The sequence below is a fragment of the Callionymus lyra genome, chromosome 16 (assembly GCF_982586985.1).
Source record: "Callionymus lyra chromosome 16, fCalLyr1.hap1.1, whole genome shotgun sequence".
Taxonomy (NCBI): Eukaryota; Metazoa; Chordata; class Actinopteri; order Syngnathiformes; family Callionymidae; genus Callionymus; species Callionymus lyra.
Window position 1 is genome coordinate 23,838,987 of NC_141833.1, and position 21,411 is coordinate 23,860,397.

The 21,411-nt window shown below is 35.6% G+C and overlaps 2 protein-coding genes across 4 annotated transcripts; both read right to left on the reverse strand.

Moving 5' to 3' along the window:
• Positions 1-1,164: 1,164 nt before the first annotated feature.
• Positions 1,165-11,024, reverse strand: bcl10 (BCL10 immune signaling adaptor). Its single transcript, XM_087811378.1, has 3 exons — positions 9,544-11,024; positions 4,485-4,773; positions 1,165-1,670 (listed from the first exon to the last, which is right to left on the reverse strand). The coding sequence occupies exons 1-3, from the start codon at positions 9,595-9,597 to the stop codon at positions 1,357-1,359; spliced, it is 657 nt and encodes a 218-aa protein (XP_087667504.1). The 5' UTR covers positions 9,598-11,024; the 3' UTR covers positions 1,165-1,356.
• Positions 11,025-11,570: 546 nt separating this feature from the next.
• Positions 11,571-20,638, reverse strand: LOC148064225 (outer dense fiber protein 2-like). 3 transcript variants are annotated; one of them, XM_087811376.1, is made up of 15 exons: positions 20,362-20,638; positions 18,566-18,662; positions 18,371-18,502; positions 18,186-18,260; positions 18,048-18,119; positions 17,872-17,988; positions 17,627-17,812; positions 17,085-17,194; positions 15,810-15,945; positions 15,634-15,744; positions 15,470-15,574; positions 13,035-13,135; positions 12,797-12,953; positions 12,621-12,746; positions 11,571-11,825 (listed from the first exon to the last, which is right to left on the reverse strand). In XM_087811376.1, the coding sequence occupies exons 1-15, from the start codon at positions 20,454-20,456 to the stop codon at positions 11,700-11,702; spliced, it is 1,746 nt and encodes a 581-aa protein (XP_087667502.1). In that variant the 5' UTR covers positions 20,457-20,638; the 3' UTR covers positions 11,571-11,699. The 3 variants fall into 3 exon arrangements, with proteins under 3 accessions (XP_087667502.1, XP_087667501.1, XP_087667503.1); XM_087811375.1 differs by lacking the exon at positions 20,362-20,638 and adding an exon at positions 19,320-19,816; XM_087811377.1 differs by lacking the exon at positions 20,362-20,638 and adding an exon at positions 19,390-19,462.
• Positions 20,639-21,411: the final 773 nt, after the last annotated feature.

Consider the following 21,411-nt stretch of genomic DNA (forward strand, 5'->3'; position numbering starts at 1 on the left):
TGTCTCAGGACACACAAAGACAGACAACCATTCACACACACACTCATACCTCAAACAATTTCCCTCAAGTTCTCAATCAACCTCTGTATGTTTTTGGACTGTGGGAGGAAACCGGAGTGTCCGGAGTAAACCCAGGCATAGAGTTACGTTTTTCAATTCCAATTATCACTAATTACATTTTATTTTTTTATTTCTAGTCTTTTCAATTCAATATAAAAATGAATCGTATAATAGACGAGATCATGATGGAGTCGCTCGGTGATCGTTGGGTTCTGTCTGATGAAGCAACAACAACACATTTAAAAGTTTACAAGATTAAAAATCTAAAAATCTAGTATTTTTTAAATTAGTGCAATTAAAATATCAAACTCTATGTGTGCAAGTGATTTTTTATTCATTATGAAAATGTTAAAATTAAATAAAGAATAAAATAAACGTTTCAAAATAGAAAATGATCGAATTAAATGATTTAAATTAATTAAATGAGTTAATTTAAAATGTTAAATTAATTCAATGTTCTGATGATATTGTGACGCGAGGAAGTGACGGTTAAACAATCAATTTAGACTAAGAGTCGCACAAAACGTAAGAAAACAACACAAAAGTAGAAAATAAATGTGATGAAAATATCCTCCTGGTATTGAGCACCATGAGGTCAGAGGTCGCCTGTTTCTGTTCTACATGAATAAAGTGGAAAAAAAAACAACAAAATATGTTTTACAATATTGTCTTGATTTGTTGCCATTTAAAAAAGTACTAATTTGTATATAAATTAATATAAAAAAATATATTTTTTAATCATATCTTGACGTTGACATCAGTTTAATGTAGTTTCTGATCAAAGCGATTTAAAATAACTGTTTGTTGTCCAGCAGGTGGCGCTACATTGAGGAACAACAATATGTATATATTTGTATTATATTTATGTATGAAAGATTATTATCCAGTTATTTAATTTAAAAGAACAAGCGGCAGAAAATGAGTGACGTTTAAAATCCAAGGACGCCCCCTGCAGGTCTGGAGACTGAACTACTCATTTCTTCCCTGCTTGACTAAAGTCAAGGTGATCCTGGTCTGACCCGGGACCTCCTCCCAGGGTCACTGAAGCACCTTCGTTCCTTCAGTCGATGTTGCTTTTCAAGTGATTCAGTAAAATAAACAAAAAAACATCAACGTTGTTTATTTTATTTGAATCTGCAACGAAGACCAAAAGACACGAAGACGTCAAAAGAAAGTCGAAGGAACTGGATCTTCTGTAGTGACCAGGACCAGATGAAGCACCTTCAGGAGTCCAGTGTTGGACCGAGACTCGAGTCTCATCTTCTCATAAAGTCATCTGTGAGTCCGGAGGTCGAGTCACTTCAAGATGGCGGCCGGCGTGGGCGTGAGCGAGCGCGAGCGCAGAGGCTGGAACTCTCCCGGCGAAGACACCACGTCCAGGTCGCCCTCGTCGGGCAGAACCGGGGCGCCGGCGTCGCCGGGCCTGGGGAGGCTGGACGAGCAGGTGACGGACGGCGGGCTGTGGAGCGACGGCGTCTTGAGCGAGGCGGCGTCGGGACCCGACAGACTCTGCTCGCCCTCGGGGTGGAACAGCAGCGTGGACTCGTGCGAGAAGGTCCGGCTCAGGTCCAGGGAGGGAGGCGTGAGGACGCTGGACGAGCAGCTGAAGGCTGAGAAGATCAGGAAGCTTTGAGTTAATGTCCTCCTTTTAAACCTTTCATTTATTCAATCCTTTCAATATTGAAAGAATGAATTTCTTTTTGTTTAATTATTTATTTATATTTAATTCAAATAATATTCAAATACATTTTCTGATTTCAATTCTTTTAAAGTCATAGTATCAGACTAAAGCAACAGAGCTCAGAGCTACTGGATCTCATCGACGTGTTGTTTTTTTAATCGAAACAGTTTTGATATAATTCTAGTTTTATTTTTGTATTTAATGTTAGTTTTGAACAATTTACTTCAATACATTTTCTATTGAAAGATTGAATTTGTGTTTATTTAATTATTTATTTATATTTAGTTCAAATAATATTCAAATACATTTTCTGATTTCAATACTTTTAAAGTATTTTTAATTCAATATATAAATGTTGGTATAATAGAGTCACCAGACAAAACCAACAGAGCTCAGAGCTACTGGATCTCATCGACGTGTTGTTTTTTTAATCAAAACAGTTTTGATATAATTATAGTTTTATTTTTGTATTTAATGTTAGTTTTAGAAAAAATTACTTCAATAAATTCTATATTGAAAGATTGAATTTGTTTTTTATTAATTGAGTGAATTTTAAAAATTCAAATAATTCAAATAAATTGTTTTAATAGTTTGATATTTAAATTATAATATGTTCTATAGTCAATATTTTTTAAATTCATAGTATTTTAAATTCAAACGTTGGTATAATAGAGTCACCAGACAAAAGCAACAGAGCTCAGAGCTACTGGATCTCATCGACGTGTTGTTTTTTTAATCAAAACAGTTTTGATATAATTATAGTTTTATTTTTGTATTTAATGTTAGTTTTGAACAATTTACTTCAATACATTTTCTATTGAAAGATTGAATTTGTGTTTATTTAATTATTTATTTATATTTAGTTCAAATAATATTCAAATACATTTTCTGATTTCAATACTTTTAAAGTATTTTTAATTCAATATATAAATGTTGGTATAATAGAGTCACCAGACAAAAGCAACAGAGCTCAGAGCTACTGGATCTCATCTATTTTTTAATCAAAACAGTTTTGATATAATTCTAGTTTTATTTTTGTATTTAATGTTAGTTTTACAAAAAATTACTTCAATAAATTCTATATTGAAAGATTGAATTGGTTTTTTATTAATTGATTGAATTTTAAAATTCAAATAATTCAAGTAAATTGTTTTAATAGTTTGATATTTAAATTAAAATATGTTCTAGAGTCAATATTTTTTAAATTCATTGTATTTTAAATTCAAACGTTGGAATAATAGAGTCACCAGACTAAAGCAACAGAGCTCAGAGCTACTGGATCTCATCGACGTGTTGTTTTTTTAATCGAAACAGTTTTGATATAATTCTAGTTTTATTTTTGTATTTAATGTTAGTTTTGAACAATTTACTTCAATACATTTTCTATTGAAAGATTGAATTTGTGTTTATTTAATTATTTATTTATATTTAGTTCAAATAATATTCAAATACATTTTCTGATTTCAATACTTTTAAAGTATTTTTAATTCAATATATAAATGTATGTATAATAGAGTCACCAGACAAAAGCAACAGAGCTCAGAGCTACTGGATCTCATCTATATTTTAATCAAAACAGTTTTGATATAATTCTAGTTTTATTTTTGTATTTAATGTTAGTTTTGAACAATTTACTTCAATAAATTCTATATTGAAAGATTGAATTTGTTTTTTATTAATTGATTGAATTTTAAAATTCAAATAATTCAAATAAATTGTTTTAATAATTTGATATTTAAATTAAAATATGTTCTAGAGTCAATATTTTTTAAATTCATTGTATTTTAAATTCAAACGTTGGTATAATAGAGTCACCAGACAAAAGCAACAGAGCTCAGATCTACTGGATCTCATCGACGTGTTGTTTTTTTAATCAAAACAGTTTTGATATAATTATAGTTTTATTTTTGTATTTAATGTTAGTTTTGAACAATTTACTTCAATATTTAAATTATGATATGTTCTATAGTCAATATTTTTTAAATTCATAGTATTTTAAATTCAAACGTTGGTATAATAGTCTCCAGACAATAGCAACAGAGCACAGAGCTACTGATTTAACAGTCACATGATCATCTGTTGTGTCGATTTTTTATTATTATCTTTTTACAAAGAGTTTGATTCGATTTTCAACCAATCATGTGACGCGCAGAAAATCATGTGATAATTAAGAAGCACAAGATCCAGTAGATCTGAGCTCTGTTGGTTTAGTCTGGTGACTATTATACCAACATTTAGATTCAATTTAAAAGACTTTGAATGAAAAAAATGTTGAATTTAGAAAATTTATTTTTTAATTATTGGGATTTAAATATCAAACTGTATTCATAATAAAACAATTATTTTTTTTAAATATTTGAATTTAAAAAATGTAATTAATAAAAGAAAAGAAAATTCAACCTTTCAATATAGAAACAATTGAAGTAAATTGTTCAAAACTAACATTAAATACCATGACAATAACATGACCGATCCAGTAGCTCTGAGCTCTGTTGCTTTAGTCTGGAGACTCTATTATAACATTTATATTACATTTAAAGTACTATGAATTTAAAATAATATTGAATTAAGAACATTTATTTTTTTAATCATTGGAGATAAAATATCAAACTTCATTGTAAAAAATAAAACAACATTTTAATTTAATTATTAAAAAAACAAACAAATTAAAACTTCAACAAATAATAGATTTAAAAACAACATTTCAAGAATAAAACCCGACGTCACTAACTATCCTTCTCACCTCTGAGCGACTCCAGCTTCTCGTTCTTGGCCTTCTGGACCTCGTCCGTGATCTTGGCGATGATGAAGTTCTGCGAGCGCATCTCTCGGATGGAGTCGATCAGAGCGTCCAGACCCAGAGGGTTCTCGGCCAGGAGGTCCAGCATCCAGGCCGTCCTCTTGGTCTGCGTGGTCCTGCAGCTGATCTCCTCGGCGTCGTCCCGGGTCAGGATCCGCCGCGAGCGCAGGAAGTCCAGGTGCCGGTCGGCCCGGATCTTGTCGCAGAGATACGGACGCAGTCTGGTCAGAACCTGGACGTGGATCGAAGATGGAGGTTTGGAAAGAGGAGATGCTGAGGGTCTAGTGTCACAGATATCAAGTCCTGGACGACCAAAAACTTCCTCCTACTGAGGTTTAACTAGTTGGTCCTCAACATCTCAGACCATCATTAACTCATGATCTTTACATCATGGACTTGCTCCTGCTACGAGCACCACTGTAAAGAATCAGTGTCTGCTTTGAAGAGGACATTTAACTCACATAAAACAAATCTCACGGACTGCTTACTTCCACCTTCGGAACATTTCAAACATCACTTCCTTCCTTTAGATGCTGAGAAGCTCATCCATGCTTTTGTAACCTCCAGACTATCGTAACTGTCTTCTGTCAGGATGTTCTAAGAAGTCTCTCAGGATCTTCAGCTCATTCACCTGCAGCTCGTGTCCTGACTAAGACTAAGAGACACGAACACACCTGTACTGTCTTCACTACATTGGCTTCAGTAGAATTTTGATACAATTTAAAATCCTTCTCCTAACCTATGAAGCCTTACATGGTCTAGCATCAACATACATTAAAGATCTAATCCAAACTTACCAACCCTCTAGGACCTTACGATCCTTAAACTCGGATCCATTAGTTATACCACAAATCTCTAAATGTAGATTTGGAGCCAGGGCCTTCGGTTTTCAAGCCCTTCTGCAGTGTCACTGCCTACTGTTTATCTTAAGCTGCTATAACTAACTTAACTGTTTATCTTAAGCTGCTATAACTAACTTAACTGCTATAACTAACTTAACTGTTTATCTTTAGCTGCTATAAATAACTTCACTGTTTATCTTTAGCTGCTATAACTAACGTAGCTGTTTATCTTTAGCTGCTATAACTAACTTAACTGTTTATCTTAGCTGCTATAACTAACTTAACTGTTTATCTTTAGCTGCTATAACTAACGTAGCTGTTTATCTTTAGCTGCTATAACTAACCTAACTGTTTATCTTAGCTGCTATAACTAACTTAACTGTTTATCTTTAGCTGCTATAACTAACTTAACTGTTTATCTTTAGCTGCTATAACTAACTTAACTGTTTATCTTTAGCTGCTATAACTAACTTAACTGTTTATCTTAGCTGCTATAACTAACCTAACTGTTTATCTTAACTGCTATAACTAACTTAACTGTTTATCTTAGCTGCTATAACTAACTTAACTGTTTATCTTAGCTGCTATAACTAACTTAACTGTTTATCTTTAGCTGCTATAACTAACTTAACTGTTTATCTTTAGCTGCTATAACTAACTTAACTGTTTATCTTTAGCTGCTATAACTAACCTAACTGTTTATCTTAGCTGCTATAACTAACCTAACTGTTTATCTTAGCTGCTATAACTAACCTAACTGTTTATCTTAGCTGCTATAACTAACCTAACTGTTTATCTTAGCTGCTATAACTAACTTAACTGTTTATCTTAGCTGCTATAACTAACCTAACTGTTTATCTTTAGCTGCTATAACTAACCTAACTGTTTATCTTAGCTGCTATAACTAACTTAACTGTTTATCTTTAGCTGCTATAACTAACCTAACTGTTTATCTTAGCTGCTATAACTAACCTAACTGTTTATCTTAGCTGCTATAACTAACCTAACTGTTTATCTTAGCTGCTATAACTAACTTAACTGTTTATCTTAGCTGCTATAACTAACTTAACTGTTTATCTTTAGCTGCTATAACTAACCTAACTGTTTATCTTAGCTGCTATAACTAACCTAACTGTTTATATTAGCTGCTATAACTAACCTAACTGTTTATCTTAGCTGCTATAACTAACCTAACTGTTTATCTTAACTGCTATAACTAACTTAACTGTTTATCTTAGCTGCTATAACTAACTTAACTGTTTATCTTAGCTGCTATAACTAACTTAACTGTTTATCTTTAGCTGCTATAACTAACTTAACTGTTTATCTTTAGCTGCTATAACTAACTTAACTGTTTATCTTTAGCTGCTATAACTAACCTAACTGTTTATCTTAGCTGCTATAACTAACCTAACTGTTTATCTTAGCTGCTATAACTAACCTAACTGTTTATCTTAGCTGCTATAACTAACCTAACTGTTTATCTTAGCTGCTATAACTAACTTAACTGTTTATCTTAGCTGCTATAACTAACCTAACTGTTTATCTTTAGCTGCTATAACTAACCTAACTGTTTATCTTAGCTGCTATAACTAACTTAACTGTTTATCTTTAGCTGCTATAACTAACCTAACTGTTTATCTTAGCTGCTATAACTAACCTAACTGTTTATCTTAGCTGCTATAACTAACCTAACTGTTTATCTTAGCTGCTATAACTAACTTAACTGTTTATCTTAGCTGCTATAACTAACTTAACTGTTTATCTTTAGCTGCTATAACTAACCTAACTGTTTATCTTAGCTGCTATAACTAACCTAACTGTTTATATTAGCTGCTATAACTAACCTAACTGTTTATCTTAGCTGCTATAACTAACCTAACTGTTTATCTTAACTGCTATAACTAACTTAACTGTTTATCTTAGCTGCTATAACTAACTTAACTGTTTATCTTAGCTGCTATAACTAACTTAACTGTTTATCTTTAGCTGCTATAACTAACTTAACTGTTTATCTTTAGCTGCTATAACTAACTTAACTGTTTATCTTTAGCTGCTATAACTAACCTAACTGTTTATCTTAGCTGCTATAACTAACCTAACTGTTTATCTTAGCTGCTATAACTAACCTAACTGTTTATCTTAGCTGCTATAACTAACCTAACTGTTTATCTTAGCTGCTATAACTAACTTAACTGTTTATCTTAGCTGCTATAACTAACCTAACTGTTTATCTTTAGCTGCTATAACTAACCTAACTGTTTATCTTAGCTGCTATAACTAACTTAACTGTTTATCTTTAGCTGCTATAACTAACCTAACTGTTTATCTTAGCTGCTATAACTAACCTAACTGTTTATCTTAGCTGCTATAACTAACCTAACTGTTTATCTTAGCTGCTATAACTAACTTAACTGTTTATCTTAGCTGCTATAACTAACTTAACTGTTTATCTTTAGCTGCTATAACTAACCTAACTGTTTATCTTAGCTGCTATAACTAACCTAACTGTTTATATTAGCTGCTATAACTAACCTAACTGTTTATCTTAGCTGCTATAACTAATTTAACTGTTTATCTTAGCTGCTATAACTAACTTAACTGTTTATCTTTAGCTGCTATAACTAACCTAACTGTTTATCTTAGCTGCTATAACTAACTTAACTGTTTATCTTTAGCTGCTATAACTAACCTAACTGTTTATCTTAGCTGCTATAACTAACTTTACTGTTTATCTTAGCTGCTATAACTAACTTAACTGTTTATCTTAGCTGCTATAACTAACTTAACTGTTTATCTTTAGCTGCTATAACTAACCTAACTGTTTATCTTAGCTGCTATAACTAACTTAACTGTTTATCTTAGCTGCTATAACTAACTTAACTGTTTATCTTAGCTGCTATAACTAACTTAACTGTTTATCTTTAGCTGCTATAACTAACTTAACTGTTTATCTTTAGCTGCTATAACTAACGTAGCTGTTTATCTTTAGCTGCTATAACTAACTTAACTGTTTATCTTTAGCTGCTATAACTAACTTAACTGTTTATCTTTAGCTGCTATAACTAACTTAACTGTTTATCTTTAGCTGCTATAACTAACTTAACTGTTTATCTTTAGCTGCTATAACTAACTTAACTGTTTATCTTTAGCTGCTATAACTAACCTAACTGTTTATCTTAGCTGCTATAACTAACTTAACTGTTTATCTTAAGCTGCTATAACTAACTTAACTGTTTATCTTAGCTGCTATAACTAACCTAACTGTTTATCTTAGCTGCTATAACTAACTTAACTGTTTATCTTTAGCTGCTATAACTAACTTAACTGTTTATCTTTAGCTGCTATAACTAACTTAACTGTTTATCTTAGCTGCTATAGGCTGAGAATGCTGCAGGAGTTTTAGACACCAGCTCTGTATATCCTTCTTTTCTGCATTACATTCATCCCCCGTTTAAACACCTTTTTATTTCTCTCAGGAGCCCGAGGACCTCCAGAGCTGCTGCTGATCCAGGATCTTCACCACGTCAATAGATCTGAGTTCTCTCCAGCACCTCCATGGACTCTCCTACACTCTCCTCTATTCTCTCACTGTATCCTCCCTCACTCCTCTCCTTATCCATCTGTCTACCCCCCCATCCTTCCTCCCAGCCGGTCACAGCAGGAGGCCGTCAACAATGAGTCTGGTTCTGCTCCAGGTTTCTTCTAAAAGGACGTTTTTCCTCGTCATAGCTCACTGTACAGTGATTTACTCATTGTTTAATTGATCTGTTTTTCCTTAATCAACTATAGTCTTATTTCAACTGAAGTGTCTTGAGATAACTTTGTTATGATGAGACACTTGAAATAAAATTGAATTGAATTGAATTGAATCACTGAAGGTTAAGATTTTAGTTTTAAATAATGATGATAAATAAACTTAGCTGTTAAAATCAAAGTAGGTTCAAAAGACATTTGAGTTTATACTTAATAAAAACACTGTTAAAGTTTACGAGACAAATCATATTTACCTGCTAATGCTAGTATTAGAGAATTATTATAGTATTTTACACTCGTTATAATCCATATTACGGGTCTGAAGATGATTCAAATGATTCTAAAGATTAAAAACACTTGTAATATTAAAAACACTTTAACATTAAAAACTCTTTGAAACTCACGTCCTTCTTTATTTCTGCCATCTCTTCCTCCGTCAGTTGATTCACGTCCATCATCTCCGTCGAAACTAATCGATACAATCTTTCTCTCAAATAAAAAACTCAAAAGTAACTTTTCAAGAAGTTTAAACACAAAAACTACATTTAGGAACCGATTGAAAATGTTGAAAAACTAGATTTTTCTTCTAAATCTGGTGAAAAGTTCGATCGTAGTTTCAGTTTTTACGAGAAGAAGAAAAAAAAACCCGGACTTCCTGATTCTTGCCTGTGACGTCACAACTCAACGTTAAATAAAATGATCTTGGTAACTTTTTTAATCTACGAAGCTGAACTTTAATCATACATGTATTTTGACTGATTTAACATATTCTGCGTTATAAAATAATTTCATTTATAATTTACATTCATCGTGTAACTTTAGCAGTGACCGCTAGATGGTGCTGTTTTACCGGAAGAACAGAAACACGTGTCGAGTAACATTTGTGCGTAAATATCTTTATTCGAGAGAAAAACACACTTAAAACGACGAAACAAAAACAAAACGCTCTCATTAAATAAAAAATAATCAAACACAAAATTATTTCTTGCGTCAATAACAGCAATTCGATTTTTTACTGTAGTAAAATAATAATTATATTTGTTTTACTTTAAGATACTTTCATTTTACAGCAGCTTCTGTAAATATGATCAACTTCAACACCATGAATATTCCTGTGACAAGAAAACTATGACAACTTTTCTACGTGACGTCGGATTCGTCCCGGTTTGATGTCAGAAAATTATACGTAACGTCGTTAATTCCTTTGAGAAGATAAAGAACCTGCTTCTCGTCTTTTAGACTTTTTTAAATACAATCATTTCGTTCCATTAGTTTTGTTGTCAAGTCTTTAAAAGAGGGAGGTGAAGAAGAGGATGAAGGCAGGAGGAGACGAGGGAACGGTTTTTGTAAAATAGCTGTTTTGTATTTTTTATGTTTCGAAAAGTTTCGAAAAAAATGATTGCGATTCATTTCTATGAACAAAATGATGAACAGAAGAAAAAAAAGACTTAAAGACAAACATTGAACTTTGGACGTAAATCAGTGTCAACGAGAGAATTTAACATTTTACATATAATGAAACTTTTGATAGTTTTTTTAAAGCATTACATTATTTTATTTATGTCAATAGTTCATTTCAATAATTTCTTTATTCGTTTTATAATTTCTTTAAAAACATGGAATTATTTTCTATTTTTAAAATCATAGTTTATATTCTAATTCCAATAATTAAAATTTTCTAAATGAAACATTTTTTAAATAGTAATCATTTAAATTCAATATATAAATGTTGCTATAATAGAGTCAGACTTTCAGCCAATCACGAGACACGCAGACGATCATGTGACTGATTGGAACGAGATTGAAAAGAAAAATAATAAATGTGTTAAATCTTCATATAAACGTTTGTGTTCAAGTCAGTGAAGTCACAGTCGCTTTCATTTAATTTAATTAAAAACAAACATGACCGACAGGTCCGGGTCTGCCTGACAGGTCCGGGTCTGACCGACAGGTCCGGGTCTGACCGACAGGTCCGGGTCTGACCGACAGGTCCGGGTCTGACCGACAGGTCCGGGTCTGACCGACAGGTCCTGGTCTGACCGCCAGGTCCTGGTCTGACCGACAGGTCCTGGTCTGACTGACAGGTCCTGGTCTGACTGACAGGTCCTGGTCTGACCGACAGGTCCTGGTCTGACTGACAGGTCCGGGTCTGCCTGACAGGTCCTGGTCTGCCTGACAGGTCCTGGTCTGACTGACAGGTCCTGGTCTGACCGACAGGTCCGGGTCTGCCTGACAGGTCCTGGTCTGCCTGACAGGTCCTGGTCTGACTGACAGGTCCTGGTCTGCCTGACAGGTCCTGGTCTGACTGTTAGGTCCTGGTCTGACTGACAGGTCCTGTTCTGACCGACAGGTCCTGGTCTGACCGACAGGTCCTGGTCTGACTGACAGGTCCTGGTCTGACTGACAGGTCCTGTTCTGACCGACAGGTCCTGGTCTGACTGACAGGTCCTGTTCTGACCGACAGGTCCTGGTCTGACCGACAGGTCCTGGTCTGACTGACAGGTCCTGGTCTGACCGACAGGTCCGGGTCTGACTGACAGGTCCTGGTCGCACCAGTCGCTCACGTCATGGTGTGGAAGGAGTTCTTCAGCAGATCCACAAAGTTCTGGACGCTCCGTCTGTCGCTCTCCGATCTCTGAAGACTCAACTGAAGATCCTGCATCTGCAGCTGCACACGCCTGTCGCTCTGAAGAACATGTTTCACTCGTGTTTCACAATCTCTTCATGTTTCATGTTCAGTTCATACAAAGATTTCATTATTTAACATTTAAATTCAAAAACTTCACCGTTTTTATTGAAATGATTCAGTTTTAAGATCATTTTAAGTATTCGGTTTTTTTTAAGAAAAGCGAGTTTTAAATGTTTTTTCCATTTATTTCAATTCTTTCTATCACTTCTGTATTTAAAGGTTGAAGTTGTTTTGTTTTTTAAATAATTAAAAAAATATAAAAAACATTTTTAACAGTTTTAAACTTTTAAAAGAGTTTGATCGTCTATTAACAAAAATTCAAAATTAAAGTTTTTAAATTCTTAGCCTTTTCAATTCAATATAAAAACGTTTGTGTGATAGTTTCACCAGACAAAAGCAACAGAGCTCAGAGCTACTGGATCATGTGGTTCTATGTGGTCACATGATCATCTGCCTGCCTTACGATTGGCTGAGAGTTGGATCAGTAGCTCGGTGCTCCGTTAGTAATGTCTGGTTATATTTACATAATGAATTTAAAATACTAAGATTTAGAAAAAAAATAATAATAATTCAACCTTATATAAAACTTGTTAAATTATTCAAAAAAAGTATCGAAAATGTATATATTGAATTAAAAATAAAAATATATTGAGTTTATTTGATTATTAAACTCTGTGTGTAAAATATATTCATCTATTATAAAAAAAAGAAGTAATTTGTTGATTCAATGATTCAATAAAGTCCAGAAATAATTGAATGATCAGATGTTCAAAGAAGTTCAAGGTCGCTCACCGAGGACCTGCTGCTCCTCAACGTCCTGAGCTGCTCCTCCTGTCGACTCTTCTCCGCCTCCAGCTCCAGGACTCGGACCTGCAGAGCGTCTTCTCTGGCCGTGGCCTCCTCCCTCACCTTCTCCACCTGCAGATGACATCGTAACCTCCGCCGACCTCTTGACCTCGTGACCTGACCTGTCGCGTCACGTCCAGCAGAGCCGCCTCCAGCTGAGCCCGGAGCGAGACACAGTCCCGGGACCTCTGGTCCAGATGTTTGCAGCTCAGAGCCTCCTCCTGAGCCGAGAGATGCTTCAGCTGCTCGCGGTTCTGCTGCTGCAGCAGCTCCATCCTCCTGAGGTCACACCAGAACGTCTTCAGCCTCACCCGGAGGTCACCCGGAGGTCACCTAGAGGTCACCCGGAGGTCATCTCACCCTTGCAGAGAGGACACTTGTTCCTGCAGCTTCAGGTTGACCTCGTGAACTTGATCTTTCATCTCTTCTGATGACATCATCACTCTGACCTGACTCGCCATCTGTGACACGATCATCGATGACATCACAACTAGTTACTCACTAACTATTATTAGTTTAACTTCAACAACAATACAGTTAAAATACTTTAAAGATCAACACAGAGACAAACACGGCAACAAGAAAGTGAAGAAAAAGTAAATAAATCGTTAATATTCATTTTATTTAAAGATAATTTATATGTTTAATATTAATATGTTAGTGAATCATATTAAAGGTATAAATTAACAAATATTGAATTTATATAGAGAAATTTCGTTAATAACTAATTAAAAATATTTTAAAAATAATTTGTATATTTAAAGATTGAATTTTTTTAAGAATTGAATTTTCAAAAACTAAAACTTCAAAAAAATTGAATTTGTTGAGTTTTTTTTAAACACAGAACTATATATATATATATATATATATATATATCTTCTAACTCAAATTCAATAGAAAACATGTGAGGACAAAAGTTCCGGTTTTTAAATATTGAATTAAAAAATCTACCAATTAAAAAATATAGAATTTAGAAAATTATCTTTTGAATGATTGAAATTATAAAATCAAACTCTATGTGTAAAAAAAATCTTTCATTTTAAAAACGTTTTTCAAATTTCAAATATTTAAAAAAAAGCAACAAATACACTTGAAGGGCCACATGTGGCCCCCGAGCCACACTCAACCACTGAAACATGTTCTTCAGCAGAGAATTTTATCCACATGTTTGTGCACGTGGACATCTTTCCAGGGTGTCCCTTCATAATGAAGCAGTGGGTCTTCAGCTCCACTTCCTTCCACTTCAAACTCACTCAAGTCACTTCAAACCGGCGTCGAACCTTCAGCCGCTGCTGCTCGACGGATCGAGACAAACGAGAGTTTTTCTTCCGTGAGACTCGGATCTTCTGGTGAGTCTCAGACACTTCCTGCTCAACGACTCGGATCTTCTGCTGAGTCTCAGACACTTCCTGCTCAACGACTCGGACCTTCTGCTGAGTCTCAGACACTTCCTGCTCAACGACTCGGACCTTCTGCTGAGTCTCAGACACTTCCTGCTCAACGACTCGGATCTTCTGGTGAGTCTCAGACACTTCCTGCTCAACGACTCGGATCTTCTGGTGAGTCTCAGACACTTCCTGCTCAACGACTCGGATCTTCTGCTGAGTCTCAGACACTTCCTGCTCAACGACTCGGATCTTCTGGTGAGTCTCAGACACTTCCTGCTCAACGACTCGGATCTTCTGCTGAGTCTCAGACACTTCCTGCTCAACGACTCGGACCTTCTGCTGAGTCTCAGACACTTCCTGCTCAACGACTCGGACCTTCTGCTGAGTCTCAGACACTTCCTGCTCAACGACTCGGATCTTCTGGTGAGTCTCAGACACTTCCTGCTCAACGACTCGGATCTTCTGGTGAGTCTCAGACACTTCCTGCTCGACGACTCGGATCTTCTGCTGAGTCTCAGACACTTCCTGCTCAACGACTCGGATCTTCTGGTGAGTCTCAGACACTTCCTGCTCGACGACTCGGATCTTCTGCTGAGTCTCAGACACTTCCTGCTCAACGACTCGGATCTTCTGGTGAGTCTCAGACACTTCCTGCTCAACGACTCGGATCTTCTGCTGAGTCTCAGACACTTCCTGCTCAACGACTCGGATCTTCTCCGGCAGCAGAACCAGAGACTTCACTCGCTGCTCAGACTCTCGCCTCGTCTGAGGAGTTTGTGTCGACACCAGACACGTCGATTCATCGTCAATATTTACTTATTGATCCGTCATTTAAAACTTAAAAAAAATTTAATTGAATGATTTCTATATTGAAAGATTACAATATTTAATTTATAAATAACATTATGTATTTTATTATTTATTATATATGTAATTCATAACTATTATATATTATTATTATAATTCATTCAATATTGGTATTTTTTAACATATAATTATAACATATTAATTGTAAAAATGCTATAGTATCTTCTGGTGACACTATTATAACATTTTTACACTGAATTAAAAAAACTACAATTAAAACATAGTGAATTTAGAAAATTAGTTTTTTAATATTTGTGTAAAATATATTTGTTTATTCAATAAAAACAGTTTCAAGCTTAAATATAGAAAAAGTTTAATTAAATATTTTAAATGAATTAACATTTCGATAGAAAAATTCACATCCGTACATGGTCAGGTAATAATTATATTATTATTAATAATAATAATAATAATAATAATAATAATAATAATAATAATAATAATAATAATAATAATAATAATAATAATAATAATAATAATAAGCATAATAATAATAATAACGTTATGTCAGGTCTGAAGAAGCAAAGAAATAAAAGTCACCTCCTCGACTCTCAGCTTCTTCTCGCCCTGAGCTTCAGAAACGTCGTCCTGCAGACGCGAGAACTTGACCCTCAGGTCGTGGACTTCCGCCTCCAGCTCCGTCACCTGCAACAAGACCACGATCAAGGGACAGAAGCTCAGAGAAGGTCCTCGTGGATGAAGACCTGGCGTCGACGCTCCTCAGACTCTCGCCTCCTCTCCTGGGACTCCATCTTCTCCTGGACCAGAGCAGCTTCAAGGTCGCTCAGCTGCTGCTCCAGTTCACACGCCGCCGTCTGCGGACACACGTGACCTCGTCAGGGATCCTTCAAGGTCGTCATTGTCCTTCTCCACGACCGACCTTCAGAGTCGCGTTGTCATCGCCAAGTTCTCGGTTCTCGGCTGCAAGTTTCTCCATCCTGTGCATCACCAGAGCGTTCGCTGCCGTCACCTCGTCCTTCTCCCACTGCAGCCTGGAGGTCAGCTCGGCCACCTCCCTACACACGTGTCATGAGGTCAACGCAAGGTCAACACCGATCAACATCATGTCAACACCACGTCACCATTAGGTCAACACAAGGTCAACACCAGGTCACCATTAGGTCACCATTAGGTCACCATTAGGTCACCAATAAGTCAACACCAGGTCGACATGAAGTCAACACCAGTTGAAGACATTGAATTTTAATGGAAACATTTATCTTAAGATCAAATAACTCTTGACAAAGTCATAACTACTTTCATTTGTTTTCAAACCAAAATATGTTCAAACATCAGCTTTAAAAGCTGCTGGACTCACTGTATCCTCTCGTCCTCAGTCGTAACTACTTTCATTTGTTTTCAAACCAAAATATGTTCAAACATCAGCTTTAAAAGCTGCTGGACTCACTGTATCCTCTCGTCCTCAGTCGTAACTGCTTTCATTTGTTTTCAAACCAAAATATGTTCAAACATCAGCTTTAAAAGCTGCTGGACTCACTGTATCCTCTCGTCCTCAGTCGTAACTACTTTCATTTGTTTTCAAACCAAAATATGTCCAAACATCAGCTTTAAAAGCTGCTGGACTCACTGTATCCTCTCGTCCTCAGTCGTAACTGCTTTCATTTGTTTTCAAACCAAAATATGTCCAAACATCAGCTTTAAAAGCTGCTGGACTCACTGTATCCTCTCGTCCTCAGTCGTAACTGCTTTCATTTGTTTTCAAACCAAAATATGTCCAAACATCAGCTTTAAAAGCTGCTGGACTCACTGTATCCTCTCGTCCTCAGTCAACAACAAATGAACAAATGCAGTTAATATTAACACGTTAGTTGTAAATAAAAATATATTATTATTTTATGTCATACACAGAGTATTCAATTATTAAATATAAAATAACTATGCTTAAAATACATCAATATTAAACGTTAATAAAGTGCTATATATATATATATATAGATAATATAAAACTGTATTGTGAAACAAATAATATTTTAGTGACGGTCATTTGTTACACGGCTTCTATAAATCTACTTTAAAGCTTTTCATTCAGAAAAATTAAGTCAATCGATAAACAAGATTTTTAAAGTTCATTTCAAAGGTGAGTTTACACAGAAATAGATAAACAGAAGCTAGAAAACACCAATAATATCTTCACCTCTTCAGACGAGCGACTTGAGCCACGACCTGTTGCTTCTCTTCAGAGGTTTGTTCCTTCATCTTCCTCCTGACGTCTCTCTCAGAACACACACTCGCCAGCTGGACGTCCTGAGACGAAGAAACATCGTTCATTTGCTCAAGCGTTCAGAATCAAAACATGGCTCCAGCGAGAGAAGATCTAGAATCATCTTCAGAGAAAGACATCTTTTAAAGGCTACATTAGCTGAAATGGATCAAACTCTGGTTGATCCTGGACGAGAAGATCAGTCGATGTTTGCACAAGAAGAAGGAAGTACCAAGAAAACTATGGTAACTGCAAAAGCTAATCAACTAGCATATGAATGGGGATATCCATTGACATTAGCCTCATGCTAGGCAAGTTTGTCACAATCATTTTGTTGTTACTTTTTTTTTACTTTAAACTTAATAAACTGCTCCTTTGATATTTCCCTCCTTTATTCTTCATTTCATTGTGATAATCAGACAACAAACAGGAAGAAAAACAGTCATTTTACTAACATTTGAAGCAACATTTCAAACCTTTTTCCTGAGTTGAGCCGAACATTTGTGAATGGCGAGCTCGAATCTCTCCGCTCGCTGTCTCTGGGCTCGACTGGCTCTCCTGAGGATCTCCTTGTCGCGCTCGGCTCTTTCGTTCAGGCTCTCGATGGCGTCGTTCAGGCGACGGATCTGCGTCTCCTGCTCCGTCACCGTCCCCTGCAGAGTCTGGACGGAGAAGCAGTTTGAACCGTGATCTGGGATCGATGAATGATGTCTGGAATCACCTGCAGCTGCAGCTTCAGACGATCGTTCTCAGCCTCTTTGTTCCACACCTGAGTCTGCAGGTGAGACTGAGTCGCCTCCACCGTCCTGGCTCTGTCCACCACCGTCTTCAAGCTCTCCTGCCATCACCACAGTCACTCACAAGCTCATCCCTTCATCACATGCTCTTTATCGTCACCTTCTCTTCCTGCCGCTCGTCCATCACTTCCTCGATCCTTCTCTCCGTCTCACTCAGGTTGGACTTCAACAGCTTGAAGACAAACGCATCGATGAACATTTCACTGGTTGAAAGATGACTGCTGGAGCTTTTCTTCACCTGGTTCTCATTCTCCGCCAGAGAGATCCTCCTCATGAGGTCGTCCAGGTGTTTGTCGGCCTCCACCCGACACGACTGTCCACGAGAAACGAGAAGAAACAGATCAAAGCTGGTTCGACTCTTGACTCAGATCCATCAACATCCAAGTCACGACGTTTGCATCATAAAGAAGACGTTCGTTGAACCTCAGCGTGTCGCAGCTGCTTCAGCTTCTGCCTCACGGTCTTGTTGATCCTCCTGAAGTCCTCCAGCCTGTCCAGCAGGAGGCCTCTCTGCCTGCTGAGATGTTGACGATCTGCCGCCGAAGCTCTTCTCTCCTGCATGGACACGAGTCCAGGTGAACCTCAGCGACGTCACGAACCAGATCCACGGAATCTTACTGAAGGTTTCTCCTCCAGCGCGTCTTTGAAGGAAACCAGTTGAACGGCTGCAGAGTTCGCCGCCGCCTCGGCGTCCGTCAGGACCGTCATCATCGGACTTGAAGGACAAACAGTCGTTTTTACAACTTTATTAGTATGTTTTCACCAACGTTTACAAACATCTGACCAACTTTAAATGTTCTCAACAAGCAGCTCGTCTCAACTGATGAGCAGCAAATGTTTTTATATATAAAGTTTTATATTCCATAATATTATAAGGAAGTTTTTTTTAATTTAATAAATTATATATATATATATATATAAATATAAAAAAAGCTTAAAAAATGAATATATTTACATAGAGGACTTTGATATTCAAGTTCCAAAAATATAATTTCTAAATTTAATACTTTTTAATTGTCGTACTTTTAAATTCAATATAAAAATGTTTGTAGAAGTTATAAAAGTTCAAAGGTGGTACAAAATTAAATCAATGTTAATATAAAATATATATTGAATTATTTTGAATATAATATTGAATTTAGAACATTTAATTTTTTATTTGTTATATCAAAACTCATTGTGTAAAAAAACAACAAACTTTTTGGACATTTTGAAGATATTCAGATGTTTCAATTAAATTAGTTCCAAAAAAACAAAAAGCAACTCATATTAAAAATAGACTCAACAGGATTTTGTTATGTTTGTTGTATTTAAAAAATCCTTCACGCCTCAGTTCTCTTGAATAAAAGGTGAATAAACATCCTGTTACTACCGTTCTCGCTGCACCGTCAACAACCTGCTGTGGACGAACACGTCTTGTACGACGAGGTTGAAACTCTTACGCTGCAGCAGAGACGTGTAGCTACTCAGGGTCTTCCTGGTTCTGTCCAGAACCTCCGAGACGTGATCGGCGAGACCTCCGTGCTCGTGGTCTCTGAGCACGTCAGACATTTTCTCCTCAGATCGTCCATCAATCTACTCGCTTTCCTGGATCACAGCAGCGACACTGAAGCTTTGTTGCGTCTTTAACTAGACTTTGTTACGTCATGTTTCTAAGACCATGAAAGACTCAAAGACATAAAGATGTTTTTTATTTAGAATAGTTATTGAGGAGCTACAGAGCAGAAGGCTACGATAAACATTGGTTTATGAGGAGATATTTCTTCACGTGGATCATCAAAATAATAATTTAGTTAATAAAAAAAAGAGTTGCTTTGATTGTTTTTCTATCGCTCATCGTGTTTTCTTACTTCATTCTTTTATCCTGTACTTCAAAAAATATACAATGTTTTGTTTACAACTCTGGGAATAAAAGTATTTTTAAATCAAGTTTAAACATGTGTGATAAATATGTGGTTATTTAAGCTAAAAAGTCATTTCAGAATCTTTTACTTTTAACAACACAGAGATTTGTTGCATTACAGAATATAAAAAACCGGAGTGTCAGGAGTAAACCCACGCGACACTTGGAGAACATACTAACTACACACAGAAAGGTTGCCTTGGCCTGGAATCGAACCAGCAACCTTCGTGCTATGAGACATGATTTTCAGTGTTTCATAATTTTATTTACTAATATTTTCCCTGAATCTAACGTGTATTTTTTTTTATCTTGTTTTATTACTGTGTTGTTTTAATGTATCGTGTCATTTTTAACTGTTGCTTGTTTTTATGTAAATCACTTTGTAACTACGGTTTAAAAAGTGCTAAATAAATCAAATTATTATTATTATTATGCTAACAACACAACACAACAGACACACAGCAGACAGTGTTAATATTGACCAACAATAAAGAGAATAAATCCTTCTCACCTGTAGCTCTGATCCAGGTACAGAAATGAACTTTGACCTCGTCCTGAATCATCGAATGTTTCTCTCGTGAAACCAAGACTTTCTTCTGCAGACATGTTTGTCTCTCTGTGTCTTCAACGGATGTTTGGATCTCAAGGTTCTTGTGGTTGTCAAGGAAGCTAAGGTGACACCTGAGTGACAGCTCGTCTCAAATAAGCCTCTGACGTCATTGTTGCAAAGACACAGCTATATATTTAAAAATAAAAATATTTACCAACCAAACATAAGTAAATAAAACACTTACGTTGATGTTTTAATTCAAAGTTACAAACTATTTCCTGCTCTGAGTACACAAAACAGTCCATTGGTCAAGGAGCAGAATCACGTGACCACACATGGCAACATGGAGGTTTTTGATTGGCTTCACGGGGAACATCGACCAATCACTGTCACGCTTACATGGAACACGAGCGGAAATCCTAGAAACAAACAGGAAGTTTACGATAACATTTTACATACGATTCAATAATCGATTAAAAAATATTTATATAATATATGATATTGTTCACAGTTAAGATTTATAAGGACATATTTAGTAAAATATAAAAACAAGGGCGAAATAGTTATTTTTCTCTTCTGCTTTCGTCACTTTTGCGGCCACAGGTATTTATTTCAGGTGTTAAAATCGAGACCAAATATTTTTTTTAACAACAAAAGAGAATAAAGTTTATTTTAACACATTATCAGCATACGACCGCCCGGTGGCGCTGTTTATCAATAGCTAACGTGCAGTTCATATACTTTGAAGGAACCTGTTTATGTATTAAATCTATATATTTGAAAATAATTAAAACATGCATTATATCTGGTAAAATACAAATATTAACATATATATATATTAAAAACACCTGTCTAAGACTATTATTTATCTAGTACTGGTTAAATACTTACCAGGAGGTACAAACATGCAACCTTGAATTTAGAAGGAAATTAACAAAGATTTCATTTCCTACTTACAGATTTTATTTATTAACAAGTTCCTTCAAATACATCAAATGTATGGATAGTAAA

What these genes read in the sequence shown, in the direction of transcription:
- bcl10 (XM_087811378.1), bottom strand. Translation starts at nt 9,597, where the DNA reads ATGATGGACGTGAATCAACTGACGGAGGAAGAGATGGCAGAAATAAAG. An exon ending in TGGCAGAAATAAAGAAGGAC is followed by an intron (nt 4,774 to 9,543) that starts GTGAGTTTCAAA and finishes ATCCACGTCCAG; the next exon opens with GTTCTGACCAGACTGCGTCC. An exon ending in GAAGCTGGAGTCGCTCAGAG is followed by an intron (nt 1,671 to 4,484) that starts GTGAGAAGGATA and finishes TGATCTTCTCAG; the next exon opens with CCTTCAGCTGCTCGTCCAGC.
- LOC148064225 (XM_087811375.1), bottom strand. Translation starts at nt 19,498, where the DNA reads ATGTCTGACGTGCTCAGAGACCACGAGCACGGAGGTCTCGCCGATCAC. An exon ending in TTGACGGTGCAGCGAGAACG is followed by an intron (nt 18,663 to 19,319) that starts GTAGTAACAGGA and finishes TTGTCCTTCAAG; the next exon opens with TCCGATGATGACGGTCCTGA. An exon ending in TGGCGGAGAATGAGAACCAG is followed by an intron (nt 18,120 to 18,185) that starts GTGAAGAAAAGC and finishes TTTGTCTTCAAG; the next exon opens with CTGTTGAAGTCCAACCTGAG.